Consider the following 13,352-nt stretch of genomic DNA (forward strand, 5'->3'; position numbering starts at 1 on the left):
CAACGTTCGTTCCCGTGATCACACAGTTACTATTTTCGAGTACGAGATGCGCCGTTAACCGATAAGAAAATGTCATTTAACCCCCTGCGCGCTCCCAGTCCCAACTACTTCGTGTGTTTATCGATCGGTGTCGGACGCGCTCGCCGGAGTCCCCCGCCCGGTACCGGCGGGACTGAGCCGGGTGGGGGGCCGGGGAGGGGAGGAAAGGGGGGGGGTCCCTACAGCCCCCTGCCCGCCCCGGGCTGCGTGCCGCGAGCTCCCCGGGGAGCAGCCGGCGCCGGAGCCGACACGTGTGCGCGTTATATAAAGCGGCGCTCCAGCTGGCGGGGCGCAAAGGGTGAATCCGGCGCTAACGCGTTCCTCGCGGATCGATGGCAAGCTTGCACGCTCGGGGGGGCGGGGGAGGGACGGGCTGGGGGACGCTGTTTTGTCACCTTCCCGGCTTTTTATTTATTTGTTTATTAATCGTTTCTTCTTCTTCTTCTTCTTCTTTTCTTTTTTTTTCTTTTTTTTTTTTTTTACTATGTCTTAGTCCTTGTAACTCTGGTAAGAATGAGTTAAGTTCTTAGCGATCACATTGCGGACCATCTTGTTGGTTTGCAGGTCCCCCAGTGGCTGTTGGCATGAACATAGACATTGCCAGTATAGATATGGTCTCAGAAGTCAATATGGTGAGTATTTATGGTTTGGGGTTGGGAGCTTTCTGCTGGGAGAGAGGGGCTGTCCCTTCCCCCATCTCTACCGAGGCGGAGCGGCGCTCATTGCCGACCGGGGAAGCGGCGAGGCCTCCTTCTCTGGGGCGGAGCTGGGGGGCATCCGGAGGGTTGCCTCGTCCCGTCCCGTCTACTTTTTCGCGTGGAAGGACCCGGGGAGCACCGGCCCAGCAGCACTGGCCGCGCCGCCGCCGGTTGCAGCAGTTCCCCAGCGCTTCCCGCGAGCAACGGCGCCCCTTGCCGGCCGCGCAGCCACACTGCACCCCGCCACGGCCTGTCCGCCGGGCGGAGGGGCCGCTCCCGCGGAGCCCCCAAGGCAGTCCGGGCTGCTCGGTGCAAACTCTGCTCGCCTCCGCGGGAAAAAAAAGGGTGAGCTTCTAATCGTTAACCTGTTTAATGCCTTTCTTAGTTACTCTTTCACTCTCAGCTTTTTTTTTTTTTTTTTTTTTTTTTTTTTTTTTTTTTTTTTTTTTTAAACATTAAAAAATAGTTTGCTGTTTGCATTGCCTTAGCAGGTCGCTTGTTATTATGTATATATATATAAAAAAAAAAAAAGGAAAAAAATGAGGGAAAAAAAAAAAACCAAGCTGATTATCTTGTGCATAACGAAAGGCTCACCACTTGCTTTTATTTTTTCTACCTTGGCACTCTGTTCATGGTCATGACTGAGTCAAAGTTGACCTATTTGTTTCTCCAGACGCTTGTCTCTTATCTGAGCAGTTGGAAATGACTGTGCTCGAATGGTGAAGTTGCTTTAGGATAATAACTGGGTAGTTTGTGAAGTGCTTGTGTTACCTGGGAGACCGAGCAACTGTGGGGGAAATGAGAGAAGGCTCAGATGTGTGTTGCAAAAGTGACTGTGATTTGGGCAGAACTTTTCCCTCATTTACTGTCATTATTTGGAAATAATGAGGTCCAAGTTTTCATGTAAGCAGTGCAACTTTGTGTAGGATACAGTTGGCCCTGTAGAGGATGACAAGATGGAGACACTGAAGCAGATAGCAGCACCTGACACAAAATGAATGTGCTGTGAGATGTTTTCAGGCAGTTGTAGAAGTCTGGAACAAACCTTTCATTGCTCTTGAAAAAGAGTTGCAAAGAAACATTCTCTCCTGTGTTCTGTGTCTGTAATTTGGAAATATCTTGGAAGTTATCCGATGTGTTGGTATGATCATTCTGCTAACTGAAATGTTTTTGTGCTGTCCCAGACGTATGCTTGGTTTCTCAGAAGTGTTGCAGTGAATGAATTGGTCAACATCTGTTCTCAATCGGGACTTTTTTTCTCAATAACATGTAGCCCTGGGCCTAATTTGGGTGTGAGGTTACTGCTGGTTGTCCTGGGAGCTGTGCTGTGCTACGGCCTGGTGGCAGAGAGCTTGATGTGGTTCTTTCAAGTTAGCAGGAAAATGCTGAATAATCTCTCCTTGAGCAGCGTCACCTGTGAAGTGAGGGCTGCTCAGCTTCACATGGGCTCAACTTGTAGTTCAGGACCTATTGCAGTCGAGTGTTCTCCTTTCAGGAGTTTTAAGAGCAAAACAAGAAAACTGCATTGTCTTTTAAAACACTTATCGTTAAAGCTAGTCTGAATAGGAGGTATACGGTGTTGTTTTCTAGGTGGTGTGGGAATGATGGGGGTTTTCTTGTGTAACACTGACCTGCAGACAACAGCTCAACCATCTTAGCTCTTCCAAGGTGGAAGACAGTGCAATTTTCTTTCTCCTTGCCTAGAAAAAGGAAGAATGTTTTAATACTTCCAGAAATTTGGTCTCTGGTTAGAGGTGATACCATATCAGAATACTGTGATTTGGCACTCAGGCTGGCTATAAGGCTGCGTATTATTTTTAGTATTCTGAAGTCAGTTTATTATGTCTCTATCATGAAATGCTTGACTTGTGTGAGACGTTTCAGACTACCTGTATATCTGCTGGGGGAGGTTATACATGGTTAATTTTGTCACACAAGCATCTCTGAAGTATTTAAGCTGCGGGCTTAAATTGCTCGGAGATAATACCTGTTTCTTAAAATTGACATTCGTTTTCCAGATTTTTTTTTTTTTCACTTTACAATTCCAGAAGAGATTCCAAGCCAAGATAGTTTTCTTAATCTTCTTCAGTATAGCATGTAACAGTTCATTTCACAATGAAGTGTACACCTCAACAAATATTAGTGTATCTTGATCAGCCTGAAGTAAATGAGAAGAGGGGCATTCCAGCACAGAACAAAACACTTGGTGTACAAGCCCTTGACTTGTTCATTGACATGTTATTCGAATTTTGGCTTTGTTTTTTTTGGAGAGCACCAGAAGGAATGCCACAGAGTACTGGATGGTTTTTTTAAGATGTAAAATCTGAAATAAAGAGAGAAAAACAGAAGCACCTCCTGGATTTATGGACTTGTTTTCTGAGCCATTGGTGTACTCTTGTTTGCTCTGTAGTCCTGGCAAAATGATCAGCCTTCCTTTCTTGACACGTTTCATGCCCCATATGAATTCTATGCCCTTATGCAGGCAGAAGCATTATCTTCAGTAACAGGGAGTTAATTGTTATATTTCTTCTTTATTAGACAGGAGAATTTACATCTGCTTATAGAAATGGAATGTATGTTTGGGATGGTTGTTGACTTTGAGTTCTTATAGAGGTGATGAATACATCTCATAACCAACTCCTAGTGTAATGGGCTTTACTGTTGCCTTGCAAAAACATTTTGTATGCAACAGACTTAAATGTGTGGCCTGCCTTCTTGCTTAACCTTTCGTAGACAGAAACCTCAACTACCAAATATCCTTTTACAAAACGGTTAAGTGCTGGTACTTCTGAACACAATTCCTTCCAGCCCAAGGGAATGTGCTGAATTAACATGAGAAAAATAAGAACTTCAGGCGTATTTAGTTGTTAATGGCTATTTTTACTAAATCCTTGTATTTTTGGGAGGAAATAATATCCACTGAGTAACGGTTTTATGCAGTGCAGTAACCACTATCGCTAATTCCACTTACCTCTTTGGAGCAGGCCTTGCAGTTGAATGCTAGTTATACTGCAGATTTTCTTGAAGCTTACCTTAATTTTGGGAAGCAAAAGAGGAGAAATGTGAACTCTACTTAAACTGGAAGGGTTTTCTCGTGTTAATGAGTTTGATTTTACATATGATTAGCAGTAAGTCTAACACAAAATGCAAAACTCTCACAAAACCTGGAGATTTTCCATATGTTTGTTGTACTTGACTTTGCTTCTTGGCTTCCTATTCCTTAATAAAAACTCATTTAAAAAATAAAATCAAATAAATCTTTATATCTTTTTTTTTCTTTTTTCCTTTTTATTTTTTTTCTTTTTTAATAACCATTGCTAGCTGAGATGCTGCATTTCCACATCTGCATCTCCAGGCTTAATTATTGAGCAGACCCCTTGACAACACCACAACCAAGGGAAAAAAAAAATGGTACAAGTTCATTAAGTATTACAGAAATGATTTTATTCAGAAGTGCCTGAGTATTGCACAGAATATTGTGCACTTGATCCATTCAAATAAGACATGAATATTTCTATGGATAATGTTGGTAATGTGGTGGTTGTCAGCGTCTCGGCTTATTTCCTATTAAATAGGTCAATTTGTTTTGTTTTCCCCTTGGTCTGTGGCTATTTTGGGATTCTAGTACAGGATGTCTTAAAAGAAGGAGAGATGTTCCATGGTTATATTTTTTTTTTACCCAGTAAATATATATGACTTTAGGCAATGGTTTGTGTGTTTAATTAAATATAGCTAACTATTCATATTGAGGTTCTGTGGAGAAGAATCAGAACAGTTTAAATTTAAATGTTTGCTTCCTTATCATCATTCAGATTTTGGCACGTTGCTTTACTGTGTGTCTGTGGAGTTAGTAGACTGGTTTGTCTTAGAAGGATCCACTTGGATTGATCGTGTAATCCCTATATGGAGTGGGAGTTGCAGAAACAAAGGAGCTGTAACCCTCTGTCAGGGTGAGATTTGCTTATTTGTTATGCCAAGCTTTACACAAAGGGACCTACTAACTTTAGTGCTCCTAAAAACACATATGTGCATCTTGTAGCATATTCTGACTTCTCTATTCAGAATTTATCAAAGTTGCAAAAAAAAAAAAAAAAAAAAAAGTATAATACTCATAGATCTGAATAATGTCAGTCCAGAGAAGTATGAGTGCAGCAGTGCTTTGCTGACAGACATCTGGCTTTTTGTTGCTTTTGATAACAGAGACGCACTCCTGGCTTTTTTAAAGTCTTCTGTGGCTCCTTGAGGTATTTTCATTAACAACGCTCAAAAGACTGGCTTGTATATCATGAGAACAACAGGATTTGTGTTGCAGCTTCTCAAGTAGTAGCTTTTAGCTTAGGTGTGTAAGAAGGAAGAGATGGCTTGTGATCCAGAAAGAAGCAGGGGTTAAATGGTAATGAAGTAGTGTGGAGCTGTTCCAAACCAGAAAGCTTAGAGTAGAACATGGTGATCAAGTCAGGTAAAGAAAGACAGAGAAAAGAGGAAAAGACAATATCAAAACAGGGAAAAGTGTCTCATATACACTGGTATGGGAAGAAGTGAGAAAATGTTTCCTGTCAGCAGTATCTTCTTTTGTTGATCCATTGTGGTTGCACATGTTGCTGTTCTCTGTTGTGATACACACAGAGATCAGGGAGAGAACAGGACTGGAGGTGCACTGAAAAAGAAACATTGGAAATGCTGGAAGGATGTTGCTTCTCTAATACTAAACTCTTCCTGCTGCTAGAGATGGTTTTATTACATTTCCTATATCATAGGTATATGCTTCTTCATATAAAATAGTATTTTTTGGCAGACAGCTCGAGTTTGGCTCTTGCCAAGTTATTGTGCACTACAGGCTTGTTCTAAAGTGCCTCCCAGGACATCTCTCTCTTTTATATATATCTATATATATCCATCTATCTATATATATACATATAGATATAAATCAGGGTGATATTATAGGTGATATAACGTGATATATATATATATATATTTTTTACTGAAATCTCGTTTAACTTGCTGCTTTGTCTGGGATGGCTTCACTGTACCTTAAGTTTCAACTGTGGTATGTTAACGTGGATTTCTATTTAGCATCTCTTGTCCTACACCACTAATTCATGCATTTTTCTTTCTTAGCTTTAAGACAAGGAAAAATAAGAGCTTCCAAGTTCAGGTGAAACATTTATCCTTGGGGACCTAAGCAAATATTCCTATGGTACGTTGCATATGGATTGAAGTTTTCATGCTGGTTTTGATAGAATACCACAGTCTGTAATTACTTATTTAGGACACATACTTGAGTGCAGCAAGTTGGGACCTAACTTTTAAGCTTGTTCAGAGGTGATTATATATCTTAACATACATGATTTATGTTATGTGCTAGTACCATAAACAGTAACATCAGGCAATATCTGGAAATACATATATTTTATCAGAAATTAAAGAAGGGAAAGGCATTTTAATTTCAGAGTATTTACTTGCTATGTCCTAGCTTCTACTTAGAGATTTCAGCTGTAAAAGTTGACTCCTTGTTTTATTTTATGCTTGGGGAATTGCTCTTAGGATGGTAGTAACCTTTGTGTAACTGTAGTTCATGTGGAACATTTCTGAGGTCTTCAAATGCCTGGCAAACAGGGAACTCTTGGATATTTGCTTTTCTTCTTTTTCCTTTTAATGTTTCCCGGGTGAAAACTTCTCTTCAGCACTGTCATAGCTCGTGGTAGCTGTAGATTCAGACTCATGACGTTTTTACATGAGAAGGGGGGAAAAGTGATTACATAGTTATTCTGTTCGTAGTCATCTATGTAGTCATCATCTGTTTAGTTTTGTAGTCTCATCTAATTTGTTTTGAAAAAGGAGCTCCTGGGAAGCACCTTGGATTATTACAGCAGTATACATTCCTGGTTTCATTCATTCATTTACTTATTTTGTAAGGTGAGTTACACTGTGGAGTCTCAGTAGGCCCAGGCATGAATTTTAATTCCACAGAGGTGAAAAGCAAACTGCTTGCTTACAGCTGTTGGTCCTGTAGGCATTATCCTTCTGCAGTAATAAGAGCTCCATTTTTCTTTTTTCTTTACTGTAGATAGATTCTTGTATTCTCACATTTGAATGCATGGGGGTGCCCAGTTACCCTGCAGGTACCAGCAAGAGGTTAGTGGGTTTTACAAATGTAGTTTGGAAAGCAGTGTTGATCAGCTCTACAGAGATCAACCACTGGTCTTTGCTGAGCCATTGGAGCTCAATCCGTACAGAACATTCTGACCTATGAGTAAGCAGCTACAGGACGTAAGGAAACCAGGGCAGATCTGTTAGTAAGTCTGTGTAATGAGGAATCACCACTTTTATTTTTTACTTTTTTTTCCTTTTCTTCTTCAGGAAGCATGACATAATTCTTCTATTTCTTTTTATGGCCAATATAAATAGCTTGTTAATTGGATTGCACTTTGTGTGCTAGTCTTGCAAAACTTCAGTTGGTAGGATGTCTTCTTGGTTCGTTGGTGCTGGTGATTTCTGCAAGTGATTGCTCTGAATGTTTCCTGAAGGCTGGAGTATGGTTGTCAGAAATTTAACAAGATTGCTTTGGAGATGATTTGTACAATTGAAATAATAATTATTGCTACCTCGTTTTTTAGTAAGCCTCGACCTATAAATATCTAAGTAATTTGACATCTGCCATATAATAAGATAGATTTGTCTGTAATACATTTTATGGCCAGTATCTTTGTGTTAACATGTGGGAATGAACATGCAGTGTACTTTGTAAGCTCCTAGTACGGGGCTGCTTTTTCATAACTTCTCCATTGAAAATCACATAAAATCTTTATGGACGAGCTGTGTAGTAGAATGAAAGATTTTATTTTGTGCTCTATAAATTTGTTACAAGTTTAAGCTATTCCCATAGCAGTGTTCATGCTTCTTAGTGACTCTAAAAGTCTGTCAGTGCACCATGACTAAATCCTTATTATTCCTCCCTCCCTTTTTTCTCCTCATACTCTGTGCAGCCCTCTCCAAGATTTATATTACAGCCTTCATTACTCAACCATGTTAAAATACAGTCTTATATAGTAATAACTCCTTTTTTTCTTTTTCTTTTTTTTTTTTTTTGTTTAAAAGTAAGACGAATCCCTCACAGGCTCTTAGTGCCATAGGTCTCTGCAAGTGCTTGTATGAATTCAGGAAACAGGATTTGGCCCTGATTTCAAAGGAGGGTATTCTTCCATGAGGTTGGTTGGTTTGTTCTTAACTCTTAAAAAAAATTAAAAAAAGTCTTTGGATTTAAAAGCTTCATCTAATGTCATGAGTTCTTAACAGTGGAAAAATAGGCTACTACTGATGGATGCAATATGTACTTCAAAAATAAATGGATATGGATAATTACATTGAATTTATAGGCATGCTGTGGGTTTACAGAAAGATAAATGTGACAGAAGCAGCATTTGGGCTTTATGATAATGTATTTTGCTATACTTCTATGTGGATTCCCTCCTTACTCACATTTCTTGACAAAAGTACTGTCTCCAGTGGAACTGTAATGGCTAGCAGAATGCAAGCTGTGTAGGAATAGCAGTATAATGGGCCATGTATATGGTTAGTCTTACTTGTCTGATGGCCAGGTTGTGAAGTACATGCTCACTTCATAGGCTTTGTCTTTGTATGTAAATTGTCTAGCTAAGTATTTTCAAATTAACTAATCAGTGTAAAGATTCTCTCAGTCTTGCAATTACATCTACTGCATGAGCCCTTTTGGATGAATTTTGCAAGCCATTACATATGTATTTGTCAATCAGAACCAAAACTTGTGTCCTAAATATGAGAAGATACAGCAACCTGTGAATATTAAATATGTGCAACACTGTACAATTCCTGAGTCATACTTAATGTAGGCTATTATAGGCCAGAAAAAGTATTTTGAGTCAGCGGTTTTCCCATGATCCCAGACTTGTAGAACAAGGGAACTGTTATTTCTGTCTGCCTTGCACAGCTTTTTCATATCTTCGAGGTTAAATCCTATTGATTTTTATTCTGTAAATACTAAGAAATTCATTTATTAGGCCTGGAATAATAAGAATGTAGCTTTGGGGGAAAGGAAGGAAATGCAACAACAACCCTTCTGAGAGATACATTTTGTACTTCAGGTGAGGGACTGTTCCAGAAGATATAGCAGTTTGGTGATTTATGTAAAAGAAAATCAGTGGAATAGTCCTGGTTTCATCCTGGTTGTGCTGAAAGACAAAATCAGCTTTCTGTGTTGAACAAGAAGTACAAAAAAAAAAATCTGTAAGAAGTTGGACAGGGATTGGACAGGGATAGTATATCAAATTCTCCTAATGTATGCGTATTGAAAACCAGCTGCTTGAAGTGCAAAGTCCTTGTTCCAGCTCTTGCTCTCTGGGGACTGTTAATGAATAGGCATTTTCATTAACTAAGCAACTCTGTGAAAATGGATGGAAAAGAAAGAAAAAACAAAACAAAACCCATCAGGTTTTTCCTTCAAAGTTGAGTGTCCTGATTGCTGCTCTTGGATGCTTCCTTCCTCTCTGTTGTCATGAGTTTGGAGCTCTTTGCTGCGTGGTAGCCAGGTTGCAGTGAACCCTTCTGTGTTCTGTAGGATTAGTAGCTTCTGATGGTTGTGTGTAGCAGTATTCACACTGCTGAAGGACAAGAACAGAGGTTCATTTATGCCATGGATGAAGTTGGGAAAGGCTGCCAGGACACATTCTTTGCCTTATCCTCCATCACTGGAAATGTTTTTTTGAATGACAGTAGCTTTGACTGGTCTTTGTGTTAGATATGACTTGAGCATACCAGCTTTAGCTGGTATTTCATGAGATTGAGACCCTGTTAGCCTGTCTGAATGTCCATAAGTAGAAGCAAGTTGCCTGCTCAACTAAACAAATGCAGTTCTATGTAGATGCACAGTACCAGCCTTGAGAAACTAGGGAACTAGTCTAGCTGGCACTAGCTTGTTGGTGTAATTTTTTCTGGAGTGTAATCATTACAGATAATTTTCTTGAAAAGTTGTTTTGGATTGTTACAAGTACGAAGATCCCCATGTCTGCTTACATGTGCTGGTTGTGGTCTGTTGGTTTTTAGTTATGATCTTTGGTGAAAAATGGAACTGAAAAGCATAGAATTAGGTAAAGGTCATGATAAAACTATTAAGATGAGAAAAATGAGTGGGTTTCATAAATATAATTTGAAATATATATCTCATGATCTGTGGGATGTCTGAGAACTCAAGTCCTATGGTTTTGATTTTTAGAAGTGTTTGCCATCCAGATTCTTCCAGTGGGTGCCTAAGTGAAATAGCCAGACGTTCCTGTTGCTTTTAAGCTTTTAAGCAGCTGAAGATTTTTTCCTTAGTGAGAGCAACGTTATTAAAAACATTTAATAATTAATGTGAACAAGTGCTGAAGAGTTCTGAAAAAACTATGTACTCCTACAGGTGTAGTCATCTTGCAAATCTCTTCCTAATTTCTATTGTAAATTTATTTTATGCAGTTTTTTAATAGTTGTAAAAGAGACCCATTCTGTTTAATGAAGTAAAATTGGTGCTCGTGTTTATTCTCTGTGTAGATCTTTTTTTTTTTTTTTTTAATTGCATGCATCCATTTTATTGCATCCATTTAACAAAAGTAGCGAAGTAAGTTGAAGTTGTTATGATCTGAAAGTGTAAACATGTGTTGCCATTTGCATAACAGCTATTACCCAATAGTCCAGAAGGCATTACGGTCCATTTTGCGAATCTATATTTATATTTGCTTTATAATGTGTATTTTGAGTTAATAGACCCTGCAGCTCCAAGCGAGTTGTAGAGCACTGTTGAATTCCTCTCTTCTTTCAAGGACTGCTGACCTCTATTGGGTCCCTTCGGGGCATTGGAGTAACAGTGTTAATCTGTGTTTGTCAAGATTTGCACTGAAGGAGTCATGAAATTTAAGTGAAATGAAATTAGTTTGAAGATCCATTAGGCTGTTTCTAAATTTAGGAATGTAAGTCTTATCATTCCTTATTATGCAGTGACATTCTTTCAGATAATGTACAGGGAGGAGGGAAGTATGGTTAAATAAATACACGTTATATGTACATATGAAAAGCTTCATATTGCAACATTATTTCACTTATTGTGCAAGCCCAGAAATGTCCAGGGAGACCTTTTACTCAGTCTGAAATCTTGTTGAAATTTATATGCATGCTCGATCCATTATTCTGTTCTGCTGCTCTTTTTCATTGACACTTTGCAATGTGAGATGTATTTAGAAAACCCATCCCTAATACAATTACAAATATGCTATTCATATCTGGTACCATATGCCTCTTTAGGTTGTTCAGGATAAAATACTTAGCAACCTGAGTAGATGGAAAAATTGCCTTTTTTTTTTTTTTTTTTCCCCTGTTTTGATAGAAGCCTTTTCAAAGGTAGAAATTTTTGCCGATGTAGGCACAGGTTCATAACAAGTTTCAGGCAAAAGTATATTATTATAGTTGATATATAAGTCCCTGAAAACAGATTTCTAATGGAAATGCCAAGAAACCCTTAACTATAACTGTTCTTGTTAGTGTGATGCATAGAAATGTGTTACATAATGGTAGATCAATGAAAAAGGCATTCAAGTGACCACTTAGAAAGAAATCCATAAATCTCGTTAACTGGCTGCATTCAAAACTGAAGTTAGAAGTACCCAGACCTACATGTAGGCTTTGCAGAATTGCTTGTGTGAACTCACGTCCCACATGAGTCTTGTTTGGAAGCCTTAATATGTGAATCTGATGCTGACTTTTCCATTGAGGCTATTTCTGCCCTGTTTTCATTGAAGACTTGTGGGTACTTAAATGACTGGAAATGCACTGAAATATGTCTTCTGTATTTTCTGAGATGTTGTGTGTGAATGTGGCCAGGGTACTCATCTGATATTATTGCTGTGTGACAGGTGTGCTTTTGAAATGAATGGAAGTACTTAGCTGCTCTTATTGGCCAGAAAATCGTAACGCTTTGTAGATGTATTTGATTTAAGGATTTTTAAAAGCTGAAGAGTCCAATCATAGGAAAAATGCAATTTTTCACTATTTAGACTTGAGTCTGTAAGGTGCCTTAAGTAAATGCGTTGGCAAGGCAGCGTTAAGGAGGCTTGTGTGGTTCCTACCAGGATCAAACTTCTACTGTTAATGAGTGGAAGACATCAGTTTACATCTGTATCTTTCCAGCATCTTGTTTAACTTTTGATTAAACGAATAAAAATTCACCTCTTCACTCCAAGCCATCAAATCATCCTTGGGAGTGCGGAAGGTAATGAGAAGACTCAAGTGTACATTTTAATTTTGATCAACACTATACCTGCACTGATTTTCTTTTTGAAAACAAAATGACTCCTGAATGTTTGAGATGTCATTTGACACTTCAGAGATTGGCATCTATGCTGTAGTAACATGCTGATGGGTAACATTTTGTCTTTATGCCGTTACAACAATTATTTGGTAAAGATTTAGAGTAAGAGGTTTCATTCAAAATTCTTGCTCCTGTATAGAAAAGGGTTTTGCTGTAATTGGTTACATGTGGAAGAACTGCCTTTTAAGGTAGTGGTACATATTGCATGTGACTTTAATTATATCTTTTGATGTAATTACTATCGAGTTACTTTTTTTTTTTTTTTTTTTTTTTTTTTTTTTAGTACAAGGATGCATGTATGCGTTTTCTTTATTAAATATACTTGCAAAGAAAATGTTCAAATGGAACCTGTAGTACAAGTGATTGGTAAAGCTCTTATTCATGTCTCTTTTATAATTTCAAATAGTGTACTTTTATCCCTTATTCTGTTTGAAGAAGCATATATATTTTTTAAGTGGATATTGTGTTATTATAGTGAAATAATGTATTGACCGGAACATGCACAGCCTTTTTATCTTTGTAAGCATTTGGCACCGAAATATTTAGCTGGAGAGATTAATATTTCCACTTACTCTCTGCCTAGGAAAATACCATAAATTTCTTCCTCTCTCTCTTGCACGTCTTTATTCTGCTGTGCCTTCCCCATTTTAAAGGTGAATCCCTGCATGTTTGAGCCTGGCTGTGACTCGGGTGAAAGTGCTGTTTGACTTGGGGAAAATCTTTTGAGGGCTCTGCACTTGAGAAACGCTTTCTAAAGAGCTATGTCAGTGCATTGTTTGGCTGCTGAGGAGCTGGCATCCACTTCTGCCTTCTGAAATGAGTGTTGAGAATTGCAGGACGCAATGTGAGAAGTAATATGTTAAAACCACAGCAGAGTGATTCAGGTCAAATATTAGCAAAAGCTTTTAGAAGTACAAATCCAAAAGTGCTGAAATTGATCATTTATATTGTTAAAGAACCACCATGGTTTTGTTGCAAGAGATCACAGCTATGGATGATCCTACCATGGGAGAAAGGACATGGCTAGCTGATGCTTCGCAGTCCATCTCAACTGAGTTTTTTCTTTTGTGTCATGATCAGACAGAAGATGTTTTGTTAGGCTGAGGGCATCTGTTCTGGATGTGGATCTCTGCATGTATTTGAATCCAAAATGGGAGCTACCTTTTGAAAATTCCTTTGAGACTAGGGAGAGCTGTGAGGATATGCATTCAGACCATTGTGTTTGTTTTGCTTTGTACATGAGC

At 38.7% G+C, this 13,352-nt stretch overlaps 1 protein-coding gene across 3 annotated transcripts in view; it reads left to right on the forward strand.

Annotated features, from left to right (window-relative positions):
* Nucleotides 1-551: 551 nt before the first annotated feature.
* The window catches only part of GABRB2 (gamma-aminobutyric acid type A receptor subunit beta2), a gene marked incomplete at its 3' end in the record, with an annotated part of 131,316 nt that continues 118,515 nt past the window's right edge, over nt 552-13,352 (forward strand). For 2 of the 3 annotated variants that reach the window (XM_079542594.1, XM_079542595.1), the window contains exon 1: nt 609-671. In XM_079542594.1, the coding sequence (XP_079398720.1) occupies nt 624-671 (48 nt within the window). In that variant the 5' untranslated portion in view covers nt 609-623. Of the gene's footprint in view, nt 672-13,352 lie in introns of all 3 variants that reach the window. The other variant, XM_079542593.1, reaches the window with a different exon arrangement.

Source organism: Tetrao urogallus (genome assembly GCF_951394365.1).
Source record: "Tetrao urogallus genome assembly, chromosome: 14".
Lineage (NCBI taxonomy): Eukaryota > Metazoa > Chordata > Aves > Galliformes > Phasianidae > Tetrao > Tetrao urogallus.